Source organism: Phytophthora sojae, assembly GCF_000149755.1.
Source record: "Phytophthora sojae unplaced genomic scaffold PHYSOscaffold_3, whole genome shotgun sequence".
Taxonomy (NCBI): domain Eukaryota; phylum Oomycota; class Peronosporomycetes; order Peronosporales; family Peronosporaceae; genus Phytophthora; species Phytophthora sojae.
The window spans coordinates 7,289,267-7,314,524 of NW_009258117.1; the positions used below are offsets into that span (position 1 = coordinate 7,289,267).

A 25,258-nucleotide genomic window follows, 5' to 3' on the forward strand; every position below is an offset into this window, starting at 1 on the left:
AAGACAAACGCGTGATTCAGGCAATCCGACGAGAGTACTGAATGCATGGTTATTTTAGAGCACATGGGGCGCGCTATGGTGTCGCGGCCATACTCTAGTCATCCCGCTTGCCCTATTACGCGTTCGACGAGACGCCATCCTTGTACTGGGGCTTAAGCTCGTAGCAGCTCTTGTTGGGTCCCTTGCGGTGGTACACGCAAATCTCCTTGAGCACCTCCTTCAGGAACGACTGCAGCACCAAATAACAGGATAACGCGATTAGCATATTAATACTGAAAACAAACCCCACCGAGCAAAGAAGCCCACGTCGCACCTCGGGCTGACGGCAGTGGTAATTGAGCTCCTTGAGCGGCCAGTACTCGCGCTCTTCGAAGTGGTGGAACACAAGGTTCTTGAGCTCGTCCTGTACAGCCGAACGCACAATTAGTTTTTGCCCAAAACACGCACCAGATCAACGATAACAACGATGTGTACCTTGCTCATCTTGATCTTCTTGTCTGACTTGTCCAGAAGCTTCGAGTCAGCATCGTCCTGAGCACGCAAAGAGACCAATAAGTCAGCCACCTCGACACAATCACAACAAAACAGCATAGCCCCATCAAGAAACAAACCTCCTCGTTCTCAGCGTCAGGCTTCTCAATAGTAAACTGGATCCTCGCCTTCTTCACGCGAGGAAGATCTTCCAACGGCTGCACAATTCTGTAAAAAAAATCAAGACCAGCCACAATAAGTTTCTGCCCACTCAGACAGCAGTCTCCTCCATCCCTCCGCACCTCGTCTTGACCATCGACTTGATCAGGCGCTGCTTGCACATCTTGCTGTACTGGTCGTTGCGCTGGGCCATGACCGTGCAGCTGTTCTTCACCGTGCCCTCAATCGCCATGCGCCCCGAGCCATCCAGCGAGAAGACCTTGAGCTTCAGCGGGGTCTCGCTGATCTCGATGCGGTACTCCGTCGGGATGTCGTCCTCCAGCGTGCTCGGGTTCACCGTCAGCATACCCTACACACATCAGACCTCAGTATGCTTTGCCATAACTCGCCCAGTCGTCAGCATCCTCTCTATCTCTTATGCGTCGCTCTAACCTTGCGGCGACCCAGCACGCTCTTCTTCTCCAGCTTGATGGAGCCCAGCATCAGCTCGCTCTCTGTGTCCCATTAAAAGAAGGTAAGTTAAGTTAATGCCGATATTATTTATTGGAGGGTGGTGGACGCCTTTGTACCTTGCACATTCTTCCACGACGCGCCGAGAGCCGTCTAGCCAGCGATACAGGCGAGAGGAACCGTCAGTTTAAGGGCGAAAGAGTGCGCAAACCCAGCGACGAAGGCGGCTAATAGAGCGCTAAGAACATGCAGAAGATGGAGACGCACTGGGATCTTGGCCAGGTACACCTCGCGGTCCTCCAGCTCGAGGTGCAGCGGCTCCACCACTTCCTCCTGCTCGGCCATGTCGCCCTTTAGCGGTTTGTATTGGAAAATGAACCCGAACTAGCAAAATCAATAGTAGCTTCTAGCATCCTATATACGTATTCTAAGGGTTATACTTAATAGCAGGTTTTCGTACTTCAATCGTAAATACCCTTACCAAACCGATTCGTACATGTCTGCAAAACTTGCAGCATTTTATGTCATCGGGGGGATCAGATGTGTCAATTGATCGGTGTCCGCCATGACAGCGTCGGTGTTGCTGCTGAAGGCAGTGGACAACAAGTACCAAAGTGCGCTGGAGCAGAGCCCCGACTCCGGCTCAACTCGACGCTCGTTGGAGGCGCACTTCGCAGACGTGCTGACCTTCGAGTACCTGCACTCGGCGGAACTGCTGGACGTGCTGACGCACCTGGAGCGATACAGCGGCATCCTGGTCACGAGTCCGCGCAGTGCAATTGCAGTGGACGCTGTGGTCAATGCACTGGACGCGGAGCTGAAGCAGCAGGTGCTGGCCAAGCTACGAGCCACTCCCGTGTTCTCTGTGGGCGCCGCCACGTCTCGAGAGCTGCTGCCCCTTGGAGTGGTCTGCCGAGGCGACGACGCCGGCTCGGCGGAGGTGCTGTCCGAGTATCTGCACCAGGGCGGCGTCCTGCCTGCGGACTGCAAGGAGAAACCGATGATGTTTCTGTGTGGCGACAAGCGTCGCGACACTCTCCCCGACAGCTTCCGGTCGCGCCGTCTGCCGCTGGAAGAGCTCGTCGTGTACCAGACGTGCGCCGTCGAGAGCTTCGAGTTCCCTGCCGAGTGTAAAGTGCCCGACTGGATCGTGTTCTTCAGCCCCAGCGGACTCAAGGTCGTGAAGGATCTGTCTCTGCCTTGGGAGTCGATCCGGAAGGCAGCTATCGGTACGTAGCACAGGCTATCCCCAGTCCTCTATCTCTCCTCGAGCTTCAACCTAACGCTTCCTCGTTGCGTTTTACCCAGGAAAAACAACCGCATGTGCTCTCCACGAGCACGCTGTGGCTACAAGCCAATCCTTCTGGGAAGCCGACGTCGTGGCTCCCAAGCCGAAGCCGGACTCCCTCGCCGGCGCCATCTTCGCCTTCGAAGACGAGCACAAGCTGTGAAAATGGGGTTGGCAGGATCCAAAACGCTGCAGAATTAAGCACCAACTCCTCTCTCTACCAACTGCACGCAATGGACAAAAGGCTCAATGCTCATTGTAGATTAGCACCGCCGCCTCCAAACGTGAGCATCGGCTTCTCGACTCGTTTTTCTTCCTGCTCTCGCTCCTCCTTCCAGGGGGAATTGACCCTCACTTTAGCTGCCTTCAAGTGCTGAATTACTCTTCGTCCTCCGTCTTGCGCGGCTGCAGGGCGAGCTTCAGCGCCTAGGGAGGGACAGTCAATGCAAATGCGTGGAATTAGTCGGGGAGGGGTATCCTGTAGGACGGAATTAAGGCGGACGCACCTCGGCGCCTTCCCGTCGCGCGTTCCAGTCGGCGATGGGGCCGGTGATGATCTGCATGGTGGCCGCGACGAGGCCGCCGGTGAGCAGGTAGCGAGCGATTCCGTTCATGCTGGGGACGCGGCTTTGGGCTTCTGAGGCTGCGGTGGAGAGGGCACGCCCGGCGGAATTATGTGCGCCACGTAAATATCAAAAGTAGGTGATACAATCACGCAAAAACAGGTGTAAACACCAAGTTGAAGTGAGCGATGTTTTGCTCTGCAGAGGCGCAATGCCGCAAGCTGTTGATAACGTTCCAGCGACAACTCCTACCTAGTACGCAATGCACGCCTGACCTCCAGCCGTTTGACTCTTGCACCGCAGGACGCCGGCAATGCAGTCGATGTAGCCAAGTCTAACGGTGGCCAGCGACGCTCGCGCGCTTATTGCTGTGGACAGACGATGGGCTAACAAAGAACTGGGCCACCTCGTAATTTGGGGTCAGCAGCATTGTGCCCACGAAGCGTTACGACGGAGCGTCCCTGCTCACGCGTCTTGTTTGCTACGGGCCCGAACCACCAGAACCAAGCCTCTCCTGTCCTGTTCTCTGCTTGCCGTCCTCCCTGACGCTGGAATGAGCCACAATACTGGTCCGCTCTCACTTCTCAACTCACCCCCACAAGCACAAGACCATGAAGACTGCAAGCTCCACCACCGTCCTAGTTATCACTGCGGCTCTTTTGTCTTCGGAAGCTGGCGCCTCGAAGGAGTTCGTGGCATTGATCCCGAACGGTGGCAACGTGGCCGGCGCCTCCGCCATCGGCCATTCGGACAACACCGGAAGATCGTCCGCTACGAACGCGTTCGGCAAGGCCTTCGCGGACGCCGGCAAGTCGTGGACGCTGAGTTTGTGCCAGGCGGACACGGACGGCGACGGCCAGACGAACGGCCAGGAGCTGGGAGACCCGTGCTGCGAGTGGAGCGTCGGGTCGACACCTCGCTGGACGTCGGGCGTCTCGCACCCGAGCGACGCCTCCAAGACTTCGAACGAGAGTCTCTGGGCCAGCATCAACTGCACCGGCGTCACGACCGTCTCGAGCTCAGACGCGACTTTGCTGCAGCCGTTGGGACTCGGCATCACTGTAGGCGCTGCGATCGCGCTGAGCTTGCTGTGAACAACCAACCACTAAGTCGAAATCAAAGTTTTGCATGATAAACGCTGTGTTAGGTAGCTCCGCAAGGTCTGCGGTGTCCGAGCGAATAAGTTCCAAGCATGCAAAACGGTTCAGCTACTGCTGTACATTTCAGAGCGCACGACCAGTGCGAGACTGGCGTCCATCGATCGACTAGAACTTCGTCCGTTAAGAAGGAGACTGTCAGTTTCGCGAACCTCCGCCCGTGCACCAGTCCAAGTTCCGGAGGTCCATGCCAACAACTCCACATTTGCAGAAAAGCACGGCTCACGCAAGTCCAAGCTCCAGAACTCTACATACAAGACCCTGCTCAATGAAGACCGCAAGACCCGGTACTCTCCTACTCGTTGCCGCCGCCGTCGCAACGCTCTCCTCCGTTGAAGTCGAAGCGAAGGAGGAATTCGTCAAGCTGATCCCGAACGCTGCTCGCGTGCCCGGCGTCTCAGCCATCGGCCACACGGACGGCACAGGCGCTTCGTCTGCCAACAACGACTTCGGCAAGGCCTTCGACAGCGCTGGGAAGGTGTGGACGCTGGACTTGTGCAAGGCCGACACGGACGGCGATGGACAAACCAACGGCCAAGAGCTCGGGGATCCGTGCTGCGAGTGGACCCATGGCGCGCAGCCTCGCTGGACATCAGGGGTTTCTCACCCGAGTGATGCCACGAAAACGTCCAACGAGAGTCTGTGGGCCAAAATCGACTGCTCGAATGTCACCACGATCGCAGCGTCGTCTGCTGCTAGCCCAGCGACCGGAACGGCGTCGATGGTGACGATTGCTGCCTTGGGTGTGGCTGCCATGCTGAATTTGGTGTAGACGCCAGTGGCTCGCACCTTCGGCCATTGACACCAGCTTTCGGTTCACCTCGAACGCGATGAATCTGCTAATGAGGAGGCACCCCACGTAGAAGTAAAACTCGAAATGCTTTGCTTTCAAGTACAAGTACTGTACGTTGGCTCATTCACTGGCTCAACTCATCAAAATGCCAGTTAGCGTGTGCCGATGGCCACTCGAAACGGGATCTGCGTGTGTTGGGGCCTATCATCGGCATATTCGCGTGCCTATAGCTACCGAGCACTGATTCGTTCGTTTGAGCACAGACGACCGAGACCGACGGAAGTGCTCACGACCAGGATATGCTTTTCATGAAGTATGCAAGCTTCAACTGGCACCAAAACGATTTCGTTCAATGAATGCAAGCTTGGCCAGTGTACAGAGGCAACCGGTTGATTCGCACCACCCGAATCCCCACAGGAGAGTCAAATTCAGCGCTCAGTTTTGAAAATACCGCCCCCAAGCAACACCTGCTTACTTCGTCAAAATCTCCAACTGACACCTACAAGCCAGCCATGAAGGTCTCCACCGCCAGCGCCACTCAACTTGCAACTGCTCTCGCGTTCGCTGCCATTCTCTCGTCAGAGGTCGAGGCTTCGAAGAGGTTTGTGAAAATGCTTCCGAACGGTGGAAACGTGCCCGACGCCCCTGCCATTGGGCATCCTGACGGCACCGGCAAGTCTGCGGCTACGAACGCCTTCGGTGACACGTTTGCCGCTGCGGGTTACAAGTGGACCAAGGAGCTCTGCGAAGCTGACACCGATGGCGATGGCCAGACCAATGGTCAGGAGCTCGGAGACCCGTGCTGCGAATGGGACAAGGACACGAACCCGGTGGTGCTCTGGACGACCGGGGTTTCCCACCCGGACGACGCAACCAAGAAGTCCGACCCGAGTCTGTGGGCGGGCAAGTGCGGGTCGTCGACGTATTCAACCTCATCGACGACGGGGGTGGAGAACACGGCGACTGCGAGCTCCAAGGAATCGGCTGGTGCGTCAAGCGGCTCGGCGTCAAACACCCCAAGCGCTACCAGTGCTCCGAGTTCTGCGTCGTCGGGCTCGATTTCCCCCAGCTCGGGCTCGACCGCTTCAAGCGCGAACTCCCAAAGTGAGGAAAGCGACGACTCCAGCATGCACATGCATACGCACAGCTCCAGTCATTCTGGATCCACCACAGGCAGCCTGAGTGCTTCGGGATCGGGATCAAGCAGCTCAGCTGTTGAAGTTGGTAGCCTCAGTGCTTCCAGTACGGGTGGCCGAAGCTCAATTCGGAGTGCAAGCAGCGCAAGCTCGGCGGAATCTACACCCAGCTCGACCTCTTCCGGGTCAAGCGCTCCTGCTACCAGTGCTGCATCGGCGATGAAACCGATCTTCATCACGATGGTCGGAGCTGTCATCACTACTATGGCCTTCCTGAGCTAGTCTCACCCAACTGTCTGCTGGCAACACTTTTGCTCCATCAGTGCGAGTATCACTGCCACGCCCTAACAGAGCGCTACACAGTTCATTGCATAGTTTCCTTCTCTTTCCTGCCGACGCGTACCACCGCGTTTCAAACTTAAAACATGAGAATACATTCGCGTTGTCAATCCAAATGAACGCATATTCAGCTAACGAAACTCCAAGCTTTGGTGCGTACAGCTGCAGCGAATACATATCCTTTTGTCCGGACGAATACCGTAGCGAAATGTAGACATCTTACCGCAGAAGCTGGCCCTTGCTCGACAGAAACTTCAGTTAATTCGCCACCACCACCATTGCTCATTTGCCCCACCACAATTGTGCGATATAATGGCATTACAGAATTTATCTGGTACGAGCACGTGCTAAGTCAGCTCTTGTGTCCGGATATCGGTAGAAGGCAAATATATGTTTTGGACGCGTGCATCCAGCATTCCAGTGTTAGACATTGCATGCATTGTGAAACACCACTGCCCATGCCTGCACCACCGAACTCAAACAGCCGTTAGTGTTCGTGCTCAAGAAGTAAGAGAACTTAATCCTCATTCCACAACACTCCACCTGGAAGCCACTCCAACACTCAGTAACTTGACTTCACCCCTGCAAGTGCCAACGTACCTACCCAACATGAAGGTTAACACCCCGAACATGCTTCGCTTCCTCTCTACGCTGGCTGGAGCTACACTCCTTACCCCAACAACCGAAGCCTCGTTGGAGTTCGTGGCGATGCTTCCTAACGGCGGCAACGTGCCCGACACCCCAGCAATTGGACACCCTGATGGCACTGGTGACTCTGCTGCTACGAACGCCTTTGGCGACGCGTTTGCCGAGGCCGGTAACAAGTGGACCACCGAGCTGTGCATGGCTGACACAGACGGCGACGGTCAAACCAACGGGCAGGAGCTCGGGGACCCGTGCTGCGAGTGGGATATGGACACGAACCCCGTTGTGCAGTGGACCGACGGAGTTTCTCACCCAGACGATGCGACCAAGACTTCGGACGAAAGCTTGTGGGCGAACATCGTCTGCGGTGGATCTGGCGCAACGTCCGAGTCGGGGACCACTGAGGCGGTAGAAGGATCGTCGTCATCTGCTGGCAACTCAACTGCCTCAGGCTCGTCCAGCAGTAAAACAAGCACCACTCCTACCTCGACTACGGCGGCTCCATCTTCAAGCTCGCAGAACTCAAGCACTCCAAGCACCAGCAGCGCTCCTGCGCCCTTCAACTCGATCTTCATTACTGCTGCCGGCACTGTCGCCGTAGCGGCTTTCAACCTCGTTTAATTGTTGGCTAAGGATCAACAATACAAGTACACCTTTTCACAACTCCTACTGACCTTTTGACATACGTGCAGCATCTTCGAGTAACGCTGCGAGTGAATGCTCCGCTCGATATCATTTCTCTCCTCATCTAATGCAGCACGTAGTAGTTCGTAGCAACGAGGGCAACGAGCGCGAATGGCAACCACGTCTTGAGAAACCCACGAGTGTCGATGTATTTTCCGCGGAAAAAACATCCAGAAGCAGAGAACCACCATGTTCCAGGTGCTGCGTCCGCTGAATGGGAACTCTGTGAGGCACTCGGCCACGTACGAGTGACAGTTGTCCAAGCTGCAAGCAACAACAAATGGAAGTATCGATAAGGTAATTTTACTTAAAACAAAAACGAAATTTACGTACAAGAAGTTGTAGGCGTGGTGGCCATAGGTGGCAGACCCTTTAGCCACCGCTTCATCCCAGCGAGTCACTTGGTCCGGTGCAACGTCCAGCTGAATGTATCGCGTCGGAGCTCCAAACAGAAAGTTGTCCCGACCGATAGTGTCCGTACCCTCGAAGTCGTGAATAATTCTGTCGAAACAAAATATAGCTTATATATTAAGATTCTAACATGATAAAACGATTTCCAGCGCTCACCCTTCCGAGTCGGCGATACCGAGATGGCCGATGAACGGCAGCACCCACGTGATGAAGGGGAGCGGCGACCACACGACGCAGAAGGGGAAGCGACCCGCGCTGGCATCGATCGACGCGGAGCGTGAGCCGCCGGCCATCCCCGAATTTGGTGGCATTGTCTTGTCCTAAGCGTTTTCGACGATAAACACAATAATATTGATGACTGAGTCAAATCCCCCCTGTTTCCTTTCTCTTCCAAAGCTCTTCATCCGCCCTCCAATATGGTTCCCAGTGCGTTGGTCTGAACGAGACAATTTCTGGATTGCCATGCTTACCATGCTTTCACATGAAAAAGCAGCTCGCTTTGAGATGACAAACAAACTCCTCTCCACTTTCGGATGATACAGAGGGCCAAAGGGGGGGGGGGCTCCTCGCGTTACGCTAGCGCCACGACCCGTTTTCGCCGCCGCAGACTGGCGACCGACTCAACAATCGATGGCCATGTGGCGGTTCTTGAAGCTGGCCGTCACGACGCACAGAAGTTCCGTCATCTGCAAACGCTACGCTGGTGGCGTGCGGGGGCAGCAATGCGTTTGTTATCGCATTCTCGCAGTGGAGGACAACCACCAGTTAACTGACCATGAAATGTATCTTGTGAGGCTGTTGAAGCTGACTCGAAGACGCCTTAGGCACTGCAAGAAGGTACCGAAAGAGGTTCAAGCAGTCAGCGGCGTCTGTGGCTACCCCGCCTACTCATCGCCGCCACAGACTGTGAGTCGAAGAGTATCCAGCTCCCTACCACGGGTAATACGTGTTGTGTGTTAATATACCTGACAATTTGTTGCTGCTAGTAGACTACCAGTCCAGGACCAATTGCGCCTCCGGGTCCAGCGGCCCACGAGTGCCTAAGACGGGGAAGCTCGCGGTGGGAGAAGTTGAGACCCGCGGGCGGAACGGATCCGCGAGCTGGTCGCTACGGTTGTCGCCAAAGATGCTGTCGCTGCGTCCAGTGCTGACGCTCTCCGTGCCCGTGAGACTCGACATCGTCGCGAAGAACTCGGGCTCGGACTCAAGTCGACTGGCCTCGATGTGGTCGTCCACGCTCCAGTGCGCGCTGCCGATCACGCTCTTGATACATAACACGCAGAACAACCGGCGCAGCGGCTTCTTGCCCTTGGCATCCAGCGCGAAGATGTTCTTCTGGCGCGAGCAGTCCTTGCACACGCTCTACAGTACAGGCAGCAAGAGTGAGTGTTAGCCTCGCGTCACTCTCAGCATCCTCGAGGCACTACGCGTTGTGTCGTACCTGGTGACAGCCCGCGCACGTGGCGTAGCTGCCCAGAAGAGGTTGCTTCGAACACACATGGCACGATTTGCTACAGCACAACCAAGAGGAGAGCAAGCCGAGTTACGGATCCTGTATCCATCTCACCATCGTAGCAGGCAATACATTGCAGGCAGTGTACGAACCTCGACGGCGTCCATCCGTGGCTGTCGGCTCGCTCCATCAACGCGCTGAACTTCTTGGCGTGGCCGCTCTTGGGGCTGTGAACAACGTTCAACCAGGTCGTGGCGACTCCGTAGTAGATGACCTTGTCCGGGTACTTGCCGAACTTGTAGATGGAGCCCCACATGAAGATCTCGGTCTTGTTGATATCGCGACGCGGTCGGTACAGGTAGCACGTGGCTGTGTGTTGCCGCTGCATGCCAGGGATGGCTTCCATCGGCCATTCGGGACGACGCGTGGACTGCAGCGTATGATACCCCCATTGCTCGCCGTCCGCATCGACGGTCAGTCCCATCCGCTCGTAGGTTAATACATCGCGATCCCGCATCAATCCCCACACGGACTTCGCCGCGAACCACTTGATGCCAGCGAAGCGGTAGGGATCCTTGGCGCTTCTCCGCTCGCTGACGTTCATGACGGCGCCCCCTGCCAGCGGATACCCCAGCAACACCTTGCCAACGCGCAAGTCCTCCGTGGTGTCGCAGTAAAGTCCGTTCATGACGTCCTCGATCGAGCCGTCGATGAGCCCCGTCCCGAGCATGAGCAGCACGGCCGGGTCCGGTGTGCCTTTGACGCTGTGGTAGACGCTCATGGACTGGCGCCGCCGCACGTACTCCCACTGGGTCGGGTCGATGTTGTCCGGGTCGAACTTGGCGCGCTCGGCCATGGTCTCCAGCAGGAAGATGCGCGCGGAGAGGTCATACTTGGCGCGCTCCTCGTCCGAGAGCGAGATCTGCGGGTACCGGTCCTGCTGCAGCTTGGACGGCATCGGATGGAGCCTCTGTAGCGCAGCGCGAAAGCGAAAGTGAGGCAGCACCACACGATTCCCTCGGTCTCCGCTGGAAATGCACGCGCAGAGTTGGATATCGCCACCAAAGCAGGTGCACCTTGACTTCCGGACGTCACGCTACCTGCACCTGCGCAAAGATACGCAGCCTACCTACAGGACAAGTAAAAAGAGGACGCAGCTTCAAAGTCCACAACGACAGCTGGGCTTGTGGACGTCAAGCTCCTCGTGTTTACGACGGGCGTGAGTCATACAGTAACTTACAAGGATTGTGGACGCACCGAAGTCGAGTGGTTGGTCGTCCATCAGCTCGAAGATCACGGCGCCTTGATCAATCCGATGTGCAGGCCGACCACCGAGCTGGTGCTTGTGACCCCCACGTCCTGCATACGAGCTCGTCCACCACGTCAGTTCTCGCTGCGCGTTGGAGTCCCCGCTTAGCACGCGACAGTGCAAAGTCGTGCTTGGCGATTTCTCATCTTGCACCAACGGCAAGGTCACTGTCCGTCAACTGTGCGAGCATGTGGTTGGCGCTTCCTGGCGTCCGATCTAACGGTGGCATCGGTGGGGAGATGAAGAACGCGCTGCGCTCCAACTCGACTGCCGCGTCCCAAGTCGCCACCCGGCAATGCCGCTCTCGGTCGTAGCTCACTCACCAAAAGGAGGGGTTATGTGCGGCACTTGGAGTCTTCGAGGCAAGCCAAAGGCCCCCGACACGGTGTCGAATCCTCTTGAGCGGAGGCTCTCGGACACTCGGACGTGCGTGAGCTGCCTCGGTGTCGGTTGCCCTCCAGGGACTCCGATCCACGGCTGGCCCGTCCTCCTCGTGGTGTCGTGCGGCCACGTCTTCTGCAAGTCCTGCGTCGCTAAGCGCTGCTCGATGGGGGTCCGCGACCGGTCGATGGTGCCGGCGCACTGCTGCGGACTGGAGTTCCCGATCGAGTACGTCAAGGACGCGCTCGAACCCTCGGGCTTCGAGACGTACACGCGGTTCCTGAGCGAGCGCGAGTGGCAGTCGACCAGCCTCCGCTCGGACGTCGAGTACGCCAAGATGGTCAAGCTGCTCGGGGGCATGCAGTGTCCGCGCTGCGGTGTCGGCGTCCTCAAGCTCTCGGGGTGTGAGCATATGAGGTGCTTCTGCGGCACCAACTTCACCTACAGAGGCCGTTGATTGGATCAGCTGCCGGTGGAGCGTGCATGAGTGATCTCAATGGTATCGTTGCGTCTACAAGTCGAACGTGAAAGTCTCCAGTAACTACAGCAGGATAATGCCAACCAGCCAACCTCCTCTTTGAAACGACGCGTCTCTCCATCGCGGATCCTTCACCATTGCTCGTGTATTCTATCCTACGCAGGGGCTATGGGCGGAGAGGCTTTTGTGGTGGTGCTGCTCAAGCCGGAGATCGCGACGGGCTACTTCAAGTTCTCTACAGGTGGCGGCGTCGACCAACTGGACGATGGTGACGACGCCACGCCATCTGCATCTGCATCTGTAGCGTCGTCCATCCCGGGAGTCTCAGCAGTCGAAGCTGCGTTCTTGCTGCCAAATGGTCACATCATCCCCAGCGTTATCGCTCGCATCAAGGACAAGGGCTTCGAGATCCTCCAGCGGCGAATGATTCAATTGACCCGCACGGAGGCGAGACACCTCTTCTCCTTTGAGCTACACCACCGGTACGGCGACGACGAGCAGACTTATGCCGCCTTCCTGGCTGCCATTACAAGCGGACCCAGTCTCGCGCTGCTGCTCAAGCTACCGGCAGCGCTAGCGTTGGGCGACGCCAACGCCGGGATCAAGAAGTGGGTCGAGCTCGCGGGCGATTGGGACCCGGTGGCGGCTCGCAAGAAGGCGCTCGCAGCGTCGATACCCCATGATCAGTGGCCTCTTCGAGCTTTATGTGGTCTTAACACGGTCCAGAACGGCATCTCCAGCAGTCCACACGCGTGCTGTTCACGTCGAGAGAGGTTCTTCTTGTTCCCGCCGTCAGCACCGCAGTTGGAGCGAGCTACCATCGTGCTACTGCCCTCGTTCCAGTTGAATTTTCCCGACGGCAAGGAGATTCTGCTGTCAATTATCGGCAAGGAGTGTCGAGCGATCATCGTGGAGAATACACAGGGATGCACTCTTTCAGGCGACGAAGCCATCGCTCTTTGTGGGCTTCCACGTGCTGATGATGAAGGGCCACTGCGTCAGGTGTGTGACGGTGTGATCCAGCTTATGGACGAAGTTGTAGGCGACAAAGGCGTCGAGGTCATTGTTATCGAAGGTCTCGATTTGAGCTTCACACTTCGCTCCGCGTTGGGTCCAGCGAACGTGGAGATGGCCAAGCTCTACTTCCCAGACTCCGTCCGAGGTCAGGTCCCCTCCAAGCTGCGGACAGTAGAGCTCCCAAAAGGACTTTTCCCCAACGAGACTGCGGACGACGATACTTTAGGCTTCGAAAGCGGTTTATTCCTCTCCTTCGACTCAAAGTTGAGTATCAGCAGCGAGTCTCGTGAGGTTTCCGTTGGTGGTTCGCAGAGGGGGACTCCAATCAAGTCCACGCTGGGTCTCATCAAGCCGAATGCCGCCTGCAACCCGGAGATCGTGGCTGAAATCCTGCGCATGATCAGCTTGTTCGGGTTCACAGTGGAGCGTCAACGCCGCTTGCTGCTCTCTCGCGATCAAGCTGGCGCGTTTTACGCTGAGCACCGCGGGAAGCCCTTCTTCGAGACGCTGTTGGGCTTCATGACCAGCGGGGAGATCGTAGCTCTGCACTTGTCGCGTCCACACGCGATCAAAGCCTGGCGAGCGCTGATGGGGCCTACGAACAGCATCAAAGCTCGGGAGACGGATCCATGGTCGTTGAGGGCTCGTTTCGGAGTGGATGGCACGAGAAACGCTACCCACGGCAGCGACGCTACTGCGAGTGCAGCACGCGAGCTGTACTTCTTCTTCGGTAGTGCCGTATCGGCGTCATCAGCTGCAAACAAAACCCTGTCAAGTGCTCAAACTCTGGCTCGGAGACCGATGGTGCTGTCGGGATTGGCTGAGAGCAGTGTTGAAAAGGTCTTGACTCAAGGATTGAAGGAACTAGTGGAGAAGAAGCTGACGGATCCCCTGGAAGCCTGTCGATGGCTTGGTGAGTGGCTTGTGACGTATCGATCGCGTGGATTGGAGGAGGGGTCAGAAGTATACGACGAACCTCACACCCAAACACGCGCTACCAAACCTCTGGCCAACTCTAAGAGTGAACCCAAGGAGAAAACGAACCTGAAAACCCGCAAGATTGTCGCGATCACTCTGGACGCTACGATTAACAATACCTTGCGCTCTGCCGTTTTCGATATCCTTCAAGAACGGCTGAAGGATGCTCGCTACCAGCTCGTTGACGTCGCCAGTGAGATGAAGAAGCACACGGCATTGAGTACTGCCGTTGGTAGCCTCGTAAAAACTCTGAAGGAGTGCGGTCGCCGTCGTTGCGTGTTGTTTGGGTGTGACGAGTTCACCAACTCGTCGGTGTTCCATCGCGAATTCAAGGCCCAAGCCCCAGTCGACTGGCAGATTAACTACTTCGTTCACTTGGAGACGCAACAGTCGAATGGCAAGAGTTCGAGTGGGATGAAGCGTTCGCCTTCATTTGACATACCAACCCTGCACTTCACCCTGCCTTCGACATCGGCGAGTAACCCGCAGCACCTTCACCAGACTGGAGCTCTCCACGGACTGTTTCAAACTGTATTCGACCCCAACGTCGTAATCGTTGCAGACCCGAAGAAGCTTGTGCCCGTGGATGTCTGGACGGAGGTGGCTGCGAGTTTTGGATTTCATCTACTCACCTTCGACGCATTTATCGCCATCATGAAAAGTTCGAGCGACGACTCGGATGAAACCCGCCTGATGCTTCAATTGGTGCGTTCTGGGTCCACCATTCCACCAAGTCTACTCCTCACGCTACTGCGACGCGTGCTACTCGGTTCTCACCCTGGCACCAACACTTTAACTCAAAAGTTCGTGCTGCACGGCTTCCCATGGTCCGAGATCCAAGCGGCGGAGCTGGAGCAGGCGATTGGAAGTCCTCAAAGTGTTTTGGTGGTCGAAAGCTGCAACCAGAAGGAGAAGAAGAGCCCAACACCAGAATTTCCCGCATGGATAAACGCGTTCCAGAAGCGAGGGATCGCCACACAAGTCTGGATTGACTCAACGGTTCGTGTTGATCGTAACGCGCTGTGCTCTGCACTGCACGCGGCGCCGCTGGCTCCGGTGATCGGCTGCTTTTTGGGCGAATGCAGGGACGACGGGCAACTCGAGTCACTGCAAGCCGTTGCCAAGTCGCAAGGATTTATCTGGGTCGAGTGCGCTCTGTCTGGTGGTGCTTCAACTGCGCAAAAGCTGCGCGAGTTCTTGCTGCGCGCTCACGCCGGACGAGAGAAGCTCCTCTTGTACGGCTATCCACGCACTGCAGCTCAAGCCGCAGATCTGATAAAGCTCGTGCAGTTTGCGATCCTCGACTCGTCTTCAGCTTCGCCTGTCGCACCCGACCTCGTTGCAGTCTTCGACGCCCAACCAAAAATTATGCAGCTGGACCTGACCAGCTCGCCGACAGCCTCAGCCTCAATCCAAAGTTTGGCAGCAAAACTGCGATCAACCTTCTTCCGCAAGCAAATTGTGGCGGTAACAGGTAGTGTCGGCGCGCTGGACCTGCGACAGCTTCGCGCTGTTGTTGCTCCGCTGGGCTACGGCGTCATTCAGCTCCAACAAAATGACAACGACGAGTGCGAGCTCATCCACGAGCTTGAACGCCGTGTTCAGGCTGTCCAGAGCCCGCGCTGTCTGGTCGTGAGAGCGCCTGAGACACCAAGCTTTTACCACGCGCTGGAAGCGCATATTGGACGCGCCATGCTGAAGATCCTCATCTTGCAGCACGTCCCAGTGCGCGCGCGGGCTCCGGATGCGACGGACGATGTGGACTCGGAGGATTATTCCGATGAAGAGCAGGGCCACGTCCAAGTACTCGAGGAAAACACCGGCAGCGACGGCGAAGATTCTACCGCTCTACCTTCGAGAGGTGGGGTGAAGTGGAAAAAGGTGATGAAGGCGTTGAGTCCGCCGCTCTCTCAGCTACTTCAGACATTCGCGACGTCGTCCACGTCTTCGATTTCACTTGAAGTTGTGGGATTCCTCGAAAACACGCCTTACGGCTCTTCCCGAGTAATTCAGGACTTGGTGACTCGCCTGCGTCCGCGCTTGTTTGGAGTGGTGGGGCACCCGTACTCGTTCTACCAGACAGCGGCGCGCGGCTTCTGTCGTCGAAACTTGGTCGGATTCGTCGATCTCCGCCACGTTTCGAGCAGTTCGCAGGCGCTTGAAATCCTCGAGACGGTGATTGCATCCTCGAGCCACAGTGTCTACTGCCTTGACGGCTTCCCTTGTTCGTCCCATCCAGATGACGCTGCCCCATCCAAGTCAAGTTCTTCGCCACCTCGTTACGTGGCTCAGCAACTCTGGGAATTGGATCGTCGACTGGGGTCCTTCTCGACGCTCGTGCACTTCACCACGGCGCTGGAGGTGCTGGAGGAGCGCACGCCCGACCAAGTCACGCGGCGCATGCTCGATGTGGCTCAGGACGACCTGGAACTCGCGTCCGCGGACCTGCTGGGCTGGTTATCGACTGGCAAAAATCGTCGCCACATGATTAGTGAGGTGACGTGTGACCGCACGCTGGAGGACGCTCAGGAAGAGCTCGACTTGGTGCTGCAGCGAGCGTTATTACGTCCTGTTAGACCGGCAGTCAAGCAAACAGGCGGATAAAGACCACACTCACTATGAACGGAGTTAGTTACGACATGACAAGAAGGATTGCTAGTGATACAGTGTGTATTGAGCTCCTTGGCCCTACATTTCCATCATACGCCTCATAACATACTAAGTACCCTCTTGAATACATCCTATCTACATGGTATTGGTACGCTCTCGTTGTTATACTGTATCATATCCGTTTAGCACTGTCGTTGTTGTTGCTGCTGCTGGAGCTGCTGCTGTTGCTTGCCGTGCTTGATGCAGAAGCCGCCGCTGCGAGCCGCGTGCGTGCAGCCCTCGGTGGCGCAGCGCTTGCCGCCTCCGTGCGAGTAGCAGATGCCGCCGGACTGCGCGCTCTTGGTGCAGTTGGCGACGGCGCAGCGCCGGCCGCCGCCGTGCGAGATGCAGAAGCCGCCGCGGTGCGCACACTTCTGGCAGCCAGCCATCTTGCAGAAGTGGCGGCCGCCGTGCTCCATGCAGAGGCCCTTGCGTCTGGCGTCGTTGAGGCAGCCGTCGCGGCGGCACTTGGCCACGGGCTTGGAGCTGCCGGTGCTGCCGGTGGAGGGCGTGGGGCTGGCCACCACGCGCGGCTTCTTGCTCAGCGGGGCGGACAGGAACGTCGTGTGCTCGGTGTAGATCGGGGACCGCTTGGTGTAGGCCACGGGCGTCGTCGTAGTGTAGAGCGGACTACCGGGCTGCACCGAGCTGTCGTAGCTCGGGTAGGCCGAGACTGAGACCGACTGGCGGATCGGAGAACGTGACCGGGTGGGCACCACCGTCCGCAGGGCCGGTAGATACTGGGGCTGCTGGCTCGGGAGCACGAGGCTCGGCAGCGGGTTGGTCGGCGCGAACGGGGCCTGCGGCGGCGACTGGAGCTGCGTCTGGTGGGTGGCCGGCCGGCCGTGGATGTGGTCGTGGCAGTAGCCCTGCATCTTGCCGAAGTTGGCGCAGCCCTGGAACTTGCAGTACTCGAGCTTGAGCGGGGCCAGGAGGGAGCTGCCGCCGCCGACGGCCGGGAACCGCGTGGCGGGCGTCGTGTTGGCCGGGCTGATGCTGCCGAACGACGGCAGCAGCGGCGTGCTGGCGATCGTGGACGTGGACGTCGAGGCCAGGTTGATCGTGGGGCTGCAGCTGCTCAGGAGCTGGCGCTTCATGTCGTCGGCCTGCTGCAGCAGCGCCTGGTGGTCGTAGCTGGCGGGGTCGTTGTTCATGATCCACGGGTTGGCGTCCATCCTGTCGGGTGCGGTTAACATGTAGTGTGTGTGCGATGTAGTCTAGTGGTGGTGTATTCCCCCCAAACGCGAGCTGTACGGTGGTTCGGTACAGTTGCGCGTTCAAGTTCAAATTCGCAAATGGCAGTGGGGTGCAGTGGTGTCCAGCCGGTCGAACTGGGGGCAGTCGAGTTAACGTTAACCCTCTCGATCTGTACCAAGTGTGACTTTCCCTCTCGGATTCGTCACAGCGCCTTCGATCAGAGGATTTGGATCGGAGCAGATTTTTCTCTCGCATGCTTTTCTGCACTCGGCTGTTTTTTGCCGCGATTGTCGCTGACAGGTTGGGGCTCACTTTGTTATCGAAGCGAAAAGCTGCTGTAAAATTACAAAAACCTGAGACCTGAGACTTGCAGCAGCAGGCTGAGCCGAGCTGGGTGAGCTCGGGCCAGCAGGCAGGTGGCTCAGGCCAGCGAGCCAAATTTGTGGGCGGTCTCTGGGCGTTGCAAACGCAGCCTTAGTCAAGCGAAACAGCGCGAGCCTCAAGCCTAAAGCTGCCGGCCTCAGCGGTGGCGCTGATTTATTTTGCGGCTTGGTTGTTTTGGCTCAAGGCCTGCTTGGAGCCACCGGTGGCCGAGCGAAACGGCGGCTCCACCAAGACGCGTCCGCCACATTGCCGGAAGCCTCTTCTGTGCCGCCATCGCGCGCGGCGGCTTCTGCGTCTGCAGCTTGACTAGCGTTGCAGCGGTAACGGCCGGTGATTTATGCCGGAAGATCGCGCCGCGGCCTCGACAGTGGGACCGCGGCCTTAACGGCTGAGCGAGCTTGCATGTAGCTCAGCTTTGTTGTATGGGGCTGCCATGTTCCCGTATCGCAGCGTGTGCAACGTGAAGGCGGGCCAATTTTTGAGGGGATGCCAAGTTAGCTGGCGTGCCCTGCCGGCGCCAGCCCAGAAGCTTCCGCTGCGGGCGGTGGCCGAGCAAGGTCGCCGCTCCACTGCAGTGCAGTGCAATGCAATGCCATGCACTTCAACTCGCTCGCTGCTGTGCGGTGGTGGTCCGCTTGCACGGTGGATCCAGATCCCAATCGCGCGGCGGCGCATTAGACCGCGCTTGCCTATCCAGCGATACGTGGCGGCACTGCTTCATACCGGGGGGCTATCGCCTCGTCAACACCGGATATAATGCAGTAGATCGCTGGCCCGCAGACAAAAACGCTGGCGGTGGGCGCAGCTCGCTGTCATTAGCTTGCCACCGCTGCGGCTGGTTGGGTGTGGCTGTTCCTGCCTGCGCGATGCGTATTCTATCGGCGGCAAAGCCCCGAGTCGCTCGGAGTGTGCACTTTCGCCTCGGTTTGGGGCAACTCGGCGAGACATGGAGCGCTCCGCCCTAGCGTTCGCGGAGCTGGCGGGCGGGGCTGTCACCAGTTGCGGCGGCGGCGGTGCACCAGCTGCCGGGTTTCGCTGCTGCTGCTCTCAAGATGCCAGCGACATGACGCGGACGCTGGGGCACAGCACATGGGGCCTTGACACTTGTGGCTCTGTAGCGGGCCATCCGGCGAGTATTGGGCGAGATCCGGACGGGCTCTGCTAAATGTCCCTTGCCACTTCGGCGCCGTCCGCCGGCTGGCGGCTGAGCTGTCCACCTGTGCAGAGGTGACTAGCAAAAGCCCCGCAAAGATGGGGAAGTTCACGTTGACAGCGGACACAACACACACAACAACCAGCAGCACGATTCCCCAACGGAGCAGAGCAGAGCAGGAGAAAAGCTGACTCGACGGGCGCTCAGCTGGTGAGCTCGTTGACCGCGCTCATGCAACGCGACAGGCCGGCGCGTAGATATTCGGCGTCCGCAGCTGTTGGCCTGCACGGAGGCAAGTGTGGCTCTCGCGGCTCGAGGCCGCGCCTTCGGGTTGAACGTCGAGCAGTTTGCCTGTCACTGGGTCGGTCTCCTCCACGCCGGTCTCGATCTTGATCTCTCGATCCCCCGCTCGCCCGTCATACACAGGTGCAACGGCAGCGGCACTCGCGCGAAACGAAAGGCCTTGAAGCCATAAAACCTGGGCATGGATAGGCAGCGGCGGAGTCAGCTGCAAGGCCCACAGCATCTCAAATCTCCTCCACCCTGACTATCCAAGCGGTGCGCGTTCCAGCGTGAGCGAGTGGCCGCACCCCGAGCTGCCTCGGCCCCGAGGCTGAGCGAAAACACGGCGAATAACGCTTTGAATAAGACGCGGCGCAGCTTATTCACGCACAACCGGTCGGTCGGCGGTGCTGCGCTAGTGCTGCGCTCTTGCTCTTGCTCTGGAAAGGCCCAGGGCCCTCCCGCGCGAGTGGAGGTGGGCGAGGTGGCAACGCCCCGATCGATCACAGGCGTGTCCATCCCCGCCCGCCGGCGTCGTGACGATTGCTTGACGGTCGCGACGGACGCAGACCTCGGTCGGCGCAGTGCCAACTTGGCATCTTTGTCGACGCATCGACTCTTGCATTGCATAGCGTTGTATTGTATTGCGCTGCACTGCATTGCGCTGGGCGGGCGCGTGCGTCCTCGTGGCGGAAATGGTCGCGGAGGACGAGCGGATCGGCGCGGCATGGTGTCGTCGCACGAGCAACTTCAAGATGGGGGCATACAAACCGCCATACGTTTTCCACTACGGATAAAGAGCAGTTCGGCCTGTCAGAAAGGTGTCGTTCACCGAGATGACAAAAAGGTCTGCGACTTGGTAGTGCAGTCTCTATCGTGGGGTCGAATCCAGGTGGCAACATGCTCAAGCTTTGTGTGGCAATTCGATCAAACTTTGTGGATGTCTCTGAACAAGCTTCTACCTAGAGAAAGCTGCGTCAATGAGGTTGGATCAAGCAATTAGTACGTCGTAGAGTAACTTGTTGTGTACTTTTAACATTAATACACTGACTTTTTACGACGAGCTACGGTACAATACATGTACAACACCTTTTACCTACTTTGATGGTTGTCATGTTGAATTAAGGAAGTGCAGTCCTACTTACTTCAGTATGAGACCCCTAAGCGTATGTGTACTACTTGCCTCGAGTGAAGGCATCAAAGATACCCCTGTTCGTGGCAATCAAACCAGCAGGATTTGTATTATTCGTCTGCTGGCAAAGCCGAGTGGGTATATAAGAAATCTTTGCCACCCGAAAGAAGTGCAGTTGGTTCGAACAGATAAACATTGCTAGGACAATATGGTGCTGGTATTGACGTTTCCTACAGTGTATTGACGATGAAGCCGGTCAATTGTCACGCTACATATGGTCATTTTTGTCAGAGAACGATATGCTCAAACAGCCTGGTTGGCAATCACCATCAAGATGCGGTTTTGGCACTTCAACGAGACGTCTACTGTGCTTTGCAGTGACGAAGTACAGTATCCAGGCAGCGCGTAACGTTGGACACTGGCTCAACTTGTCGAGCCATCAGCTTGAGCACTTGCGCAGGTCGAAGACGGGAGAGAAGGAAAGACGTAGACGTAGGGAAGATTGGAAAGTGATATGTATTCAGGTTAGCGAGAGAGCAAGAAGCAAGTCAGGCAGCGGCCTGGTGCGACGACGCGTGGCCAACCATCTAGGCCCTGCCAGATCTGGTACACTAGAATGGGTCTAGATGCGGGGGGGGGGGGTAATTACTCAAAACCTTTTACGAAGTTTGTGTACAACTGATGTGCAGGTGATATTCTTGACACTCCCCTGCTGCAAACAGTCAGTTGTTCGTGAGGGCTGACATCTGGTTCAGGCTTCGTTCTAGATATCAGATCAATATCAGCATGTCAAACACTAGTGGTACTGACTGGGACTTCTTACTCTTTAAAAATCCGGCGGCATTGGGTTAGAGACTTCAGAACCCATTCTAAAATTAGGAGCAGTCAAAAGAGGTCCATGGTGAAGCCCAATCGGCTCCCGCTGTACGAGTCGCCCCTATCATCCGCTGAGGAGATTTCCGACAATGAATATGTAGATAGTGATGATGTTTGCAGTGAGGACCTCAGTGATACTGGCTCTGCGGGCGAGGGGATGTACGATGACTTGTTCTCGTCGGACGAGGAGCCGGAGGAGCCACACTGGGACCCAGACACCACGCTGCGTTGGGACGTTTGGCAGATCGACGACTTCATCATGATCGAGCCGCCCAACGAGAAGGAGGGCGGCATCCCTATCAGTAAGACCTTCGTCAGCGTGCTGTGGGATTGGCGTCCGAAGCCTACTAGCAAACGCTACCGCTCGTTGGAGCCGCTCGAGAATATGTTGGAGACTCACCGCGAGGAGTGCTGGCTGGCGCTGCGCTTCAAGAACAGCAGGATGGAGCACTTCCGCGAGTTTTGCAAGACTGACTGGTACGGCAGGGCCATCATTGCTGCAGGCGAGGACTACTCCTGCATGTTTCGGGCTATGACAGTTGCGGCCAACCTTCTCGAGCGCCCCAACCTGGTTCCGCAGACGGTGATCGATGATTTCTTCGCCGAGGCTAAGAGCAAATTCGACGTGGACATGAACCTGGGCTGCAATTGGAAGCCGTTCACAGCTTTCCTGCGCAAGCTGCGCCAGCATGGGACTGCGCTCAAGATTAACGAGATGATCTAGAACAACTACGTCCAAGGAGAGCGTCGCGGGCCGCGTGTGTTGAGCGAGCTGACTCCGGACAAGGGTGTTACGGATGGACTGTACATCGTGGCGGCTTACAACGTCCGATTCGTGGGCCATGCAGTTGTGCTTCGCGTGGCGGACGGGGGCCAGTGCAAGACCATTATCGACAAGGGCAAGGAGAAGCCTGTGGAGGAGTGTCGCTGGATGAACTTCTTCGCATTTGTGCGTCCGTTCAGAGTCTGGTATTCGCGAAGGACATGTCGGGAGAGGATTTCACGGTGGGTTTTAAATCTTCAGACAATAAACTAAAATGCTCTCACCATTAAATTGTTCTTTTATTTATCATCAATGTGCAAAGTCTTCTATAAATTTTCCCTCATTATTGTGGTGGGGACACACGTAATAGCTCTCTCATTTTCTCAAATAGTGGCTTCGCTAAAGGTTTAGTGAAGATGTCAGCGCACATTGCATTGGTGTTGCAATAGCTGACAGTGAACTCCTTGCGCGCCACCTTCTCCTGTACGAAGAAGTACTTAATGTCAATGTGTTTGCTCCTGCCGTGAAGCTCTGGGTTGTTGCATATCTTAATGCAACTTTGGTTGTCTTCCATGATCAGTGTGGGCTTTGAGCTCTCGTAGCCTAGTTCTCTTAGCAGTAGTTTTAAGTAGATCAGCTCTTGCATGCAGTAGCAGAGTGCGATATACTCTGCTTCCGTTGTGGAGAGCACGACTGTGTGGTGTCTCCGTGAGACCCAGCTAATGGGACTGTTGCAGAACATAGTGATATAACGACCGATGCAGCGTCGTGTGCTTGGCATGCTGCGTAGTCTGAGTCCGTATAAGCCATGAGATATTCATCTGACTGTAGGAGCTCGAGGTTTTCCACTCCACCAAGAGTGATGCCAAAGTCTTTTGTGCCATTGAGGTGGTGAAGACCATGCTTTACAGCATTCCAGTGAGGCAGCCCTGGTACTGGCTAACTTCACGGATGATGTAGGCGAGGTCAGGACGAGTACCCGTCATCAGGTACATGAAACTACCTACAGCTTCTCGGTACGGTTTGTTGGCCATCATAGGCTTACTATCGTCGTCGGTAGGACAGTCGGTGGCACTAAGCTTCTGCGCGATTGGCGTGCTCTTTGGGTGACTGTCTAACATTGAGAATCTATCTAGCACTTTGGTGGCGTAGCTCTTTTGGTGGATGAAGATGGAGCGGTTAGCTCGGTTCCTTTCAATTGTCCAGCCAAGGAGGTAGGATACTCCCCCTAAATCGTTCATGTGGAACTCGGAACTCAGGGCCGATTTGACCCGAGCAACGACATGTTTGGACGGGGAGATGATCAGCAGACCATCGACGTAAACCGAGATGTAACACGGCGCATTGAATATAACCTTAAAGAACACGCAACGGTCCTTAACTAGGCGAGTGAACCCAGACGTTCGAGGTACTTAGCAAAGGTGTGATACCAGACACGAGGTGCTTGCTTGAGGCCACATAGGCTCTTACCAAGGCTGCATACGAGGCCAGGGCGATCCTTTGAGGTGAATCCCTCAGGCTGTTCCATGAAGATTTCTACGTCGAGTGAACCATTGAGGAAAGCCGTTTTAACGTCCATCTGTTCAATTTCATAGTCAAGGATTCCTGCAAGCGTGAGCAGCAGTCGAAGGACTTCCATGCGGACGACAGGAGAGAAGATTTCTGTATAGTCGATACCGTACTTTTGCTGAAAGCCTTTAATGACCAGGTGAGCTTTAAAGCGCACAACGCGACCAGTTTCATCGCGCTTACGCACGAAAACCCATCTGCACTGGAGCACCTTGCGATTGTGCGGCCGCGGCACCAGTGTCCACGTTTGGTTTTCCATGAGCGACCGATATTCAGAGAGGGCAGCAGCGTGCCAGTCAGATGCATGTGGGGAGCGCATGGCTTCCTTGTAGGTCTTAGGGTCTGGGTCATAGCGAGCAGTTAAGAGAGTAATGACGGTATGATGAAGGGTATGTTCCTCTTCCAGGTCAATGGGCTCGTTGAGCAGTAGCGCCTTAGAGTAGGTGGCGAGGGCGTCTTTTGTCTTAACCTTCTTAGCGGAAGGGGTACACACGTCAGCATCAGTGGCCACCAGCGAGGCTTGGTTGCGTTTTAGTAGCGCACTTAGGGGAGGCAGGAGTTCTTTTTGAACAGGCAGGGAGGTGCTGAGAGGGTTTGGAGTGGCCCGTTCTAAATAGGTGAGGTTAGGAAATGTGTCCTCTTTGAACGTGACATCTCGGCTGTAAATGATTCTGTTTTCCGTCGTGCTGAGAAGGCGATACCCTTTCTTGTTTTGGGGAAGGCCCACAAACATGCACAGTTTAGCGCGCGCCTCTAGTTTGTTGCGATGCGGCTCTGGTGTAAGAGCGAATGCCGCACATCCAAACACTTTGATGTACGTGAAAGATGGTTTCTTGCCATGCCAAAGCTCATAGGGAGTGATGCCTTTAGGAAGCACACTACTAGTAGTCACATTGATAAGGTGCGCGACGTACTGGCAGCACTCCCCCCAAAGTTGGCGGGGTAGATCACCATCGATGAGTAGGGCACCCACACGTTCTAGGATAGTGCGCATCCGGCGCTCAGCCACGCCATTCTGTTGAGGTGTATACGCGTTGGTGAACTGGGCATGCGTGCCATAGCGATCAATTATGATCTGGCCGAGCTTTTCGTACTCCTTACCATTGTCGCTCTGAAGTCGTTGCACCTCAGGGTCATACTGGAAGAATTGGGTTTCCAGGGTACCGACCTCAGTGTTGAAGCGTTTTTTAGCTGCCTTTCGGAACTTCTCATAGCAATCGTACAACCGACTTGCGCGCAACGACATATAGGTGCATGAAGCGCGAGTAGTCATCAATGAACGTAATGAAGTAGTGAGCGCCACTAAGGCTTGGGTAAGGCAAGGGGCCATTGATGTCAGAATGAACTTTTTCAAGAGGGACTTTAGAGCGATCAACATTGCTATTGAATGGAGCACGGTGTGCTGTAGTAAAGATGCACGAGGGGCAGAAGTGTTTGGGGATCGCTGATGCTTGAGAGAACGCCAGTTCAGGGGTCGTTTGGGTCCTAGACATGGTCTGCATCACACGAAAGTTAGAAGA

General features: G+C 56.4%; 12 protein-coding genes across 12 annotated transcripts; 9 read left to right on the forward strand and 3 right to left on the reverse strand.

Moving 5' to 3' along the window:
• Nucleotides 1-31: 31 nt before the first annotated feature.
• Nucleotides 32-1,452, reverse strand: PHYSODRAFT_354403 (hypothetical protein). The gene is made up of 8 exons (XM_009526028.1): nt 1,369-1,452; nt 1,221-1,254; nt 1,084-1,145; nt 774-1,000; nt 612-699; nt 475-531; nt 314-403; nt 32-229 (listed from the first exon to the last, which is right to left on the reverse strand). The coding sequence occupies exons 1-8, from the start codon at nt 1,444-1,446 to the stop codon at nt 116-118; spliced, it is 750 nt and encodes a 249-aa protein (XP_009524323.1). The 5' UTR covers nt 1,447-1,452; the 3' UTR covers nt 32-115.
• A 214-nt stretch (nt 1,453-1,666) lies between these two features.
• On the forward strand, nt 1,667-2,552 carry PHYSODRAFT_490271 (hypothetical protein; the record flags this gene model as incomplete). The annotated part of the gene is made up of 2 exons (XM_009526029.1): nt 1,667-2,330; nt 2,410-2,552. The coding sequence occupies 2 exons, from the start codon at nt 1,667-1,669 to the stop codon at nt 2,550-2,552; spliced, it is 807 nt and encodes a 268-aa protein (XP_009524324.1).
• A 1,011-nt stretch (nt 2,553-3,563) lies between these two features.
• PHYSODRAFT_495761 (hypothetical protein) lies at nt 3,564-4,046 on the forward strand (the record flags this gene model as incomplete). Its single annotated transcript, XM_009526030.1, has 1 exon — nt 3,564-4,046. One exon carries the CDS (start codon nt 3,564-3,566, stop codon nt 4,044-4,046), a length of 483 nt encoding a protein of 160 aa, XP_009524325.1.
• A 331-nt stretch (nt 4,047-4,377) lies between these two features.
• PHYSODRAFT_496641 (hypothetical protein) lies at nt 4,378-4,881 on the forward strand (the record flags this gene model as incomplete). Its single annotated transcript, XM_009526031.1, has 1 exon — nt 4,378-4,881. One exon carries the CDS (start codon nt 4,378-4,380, stop codon nt 4,879-4,881), a length of 504 nt encoding a protein of 167 aa, XP_009524326.1.
• A 533-nt stretch (nt 4,882-5,414) lies between these two features.
• Nucleotides 5,415-6,320, forward strand: PHYSODRAFT_329540 (hypothetical protein; the record flags this gene model as incomplete). Its single annotated transcript, XM_009526032.1, has 1 exon — nt 5,415-6,320. One exon carries the CDS (start codon nt 5,415-5,417, stop codon nt 6,318-6,320), a length of 906 nt encoding a protein of 301 aa, XP_009524327.1.
• Nucleotides 6,321-6,986: 666 nt separating this feature from the next.
• PHYSODRAFT_313717 (hypothetical protein) lies at nt 6,987-7,643 on the forward strand (the record flags this gene model as incomplete). The annotated part of the gene is made up of 1 exon (XM_009526033.1): nt 6,987-7,643. The coding sequence occupies one exon, from the start codon at nt 6,987-6,989 to the stop codon at nt 7,641-7,643; it is 657 nt and encodes a 218-aa protein (XP_009524328.1).
• Nucleotides 7,644-7,770: 127 nt separating this feature from the next.
• PHYSODRAFT_329542 (hypothetical protein) lies at nt 7,771-10,528 on the reverse strand (the record flags this gene model as incomplete). The annotated part of the gene is made up of 7 exons (XM_009526034.1): nt 7,771-7,830; nt 7,892-7,970; nt 8,040-8,207; nt 8,274-8,372; nt 9,112-9,479; nt 9,559-9,628; nt 9,723-10,528. The coding sequence occupies 7 exons, from the start codon at nt 10,526-10,528 to the stop codon at nt 7,771-7,773; spliced, it is 1,650 nt and encodes a 549-aa protein (XP_009524329.1).
• Nucleotides 10,529-11,216: 688 nt separating this feature from the next.
• Nucleotides 11,217-11,717, forward strand: PHYSODRAFT_490302 (hypothetical protein; the record flags this gene model as incomplete). The annotated part of the gene is made up of 1 exon (XM_009526035.1): nt 11,217-11,717. The coding sequence occupies one exon, from the start codon at nt 11,217-11,219 to the stop codon at nt 11,715-11,717; it is 501 nt and encodes a 166-aa protein (XP_009524330.1).
• Nucleotides 11,718-11,906: 189 nt separating this feature from the next.
• On the forward strand, nt 11,907-16,337 carry PHYSODRAFT_247316 (hypothetical protein; the record flags this gene model as incomplete). Its single annotated transcript, XM_009526036.1, has 1 exon — nt 11,907-16,337. One exon carries the CDS (start codon nt 11,907-11,909, stop codon nt 16,335-16,337), a length of 4,431 nt encoding a protein of 1,476 aa, XP_009524331.1.
• Nucleotides 16,338-16,552: 215 nt separating this feature from the next.
• PHYSODRAFT_395840 (hypothetical protein) lies at nt 16,553-17,545 on the reverse strand (the record flags this gene model as incomplete). Its single annotated transcript, XM_009526037.1, has 1 exon — nt 16,553-17,545. A coding segment is annotated over one exon (993 nt), but the record flags the coding sequence as incomplete, so codon positions are not given.
• A 1,364-nt stretch (nt 17,546-18,909) lies between these two features.
• PHYSODRAFT_299276 (hypothetical protein) lies at nt 18,910-20,401 on the forward strand (the record flags this gene model as incomplete). The annotated part of the gene is made up of 4 exons (XM_009526038.1): nt 18,910-19,096; nt 19,265-19,326; nt 19,391-19,542; nt 19,777-20,401. 4 exons carry the CDS (start codon nt 18,910-18,912, stop codon nt 20,399-20,401), a joined length of 1,026 nt encoding a protein of 341 aa, XP_009524333.1.
• A 1,027-nt stretch (nt 20,402-21,428) lies between these two features.
• Nucleotides 21,429-22,974, forward strand: PHYSODRAFT_329546 (hypothetical protein; the record flags this gene model as incomplete). Its single annotated transcript, XM_009526039.1, has 3 exons — nt 21,429-22,031; nt 22,131-22,355; nt 22,960-22,974. The coding sequence occupies 3 exons, from the start codon at nt 21,429-21,431 to the stop codon at nt 22,972-22,974; spliced, it is 843 nt and encodes a 280-aa protein (XP_009524334.1).
• Nucleotides 22,975-25,258: the final 2,284 nt, after the last annotated feature.

Bases quoted from the DNA above. Each gene is read 5' to 3' on its own strand.
- PHYSODRAFT_354403 (XM_009526028.1), bottom strand. From the start codon at position 1,446: ATGGCCGAGCAGGAGGAAGTGGTGGAGCCGCTGCACCTCGAGCTGGAG. The intron at 1,146-1,220 runs GTACAAAGGCGT...AATGGGACACAG, and splicing joins GTCGTGGAAGAATGTGCAAG to AGAGCGAGCTGATGCTGGGC. The intron at 1,001-1,083 runs GTTAGAGCGACG...TGATGTGTGTAG, and splicing joins GCGTGCTGGGTCGCCGCAAG to GGTATGCTGACGGTGAACCC.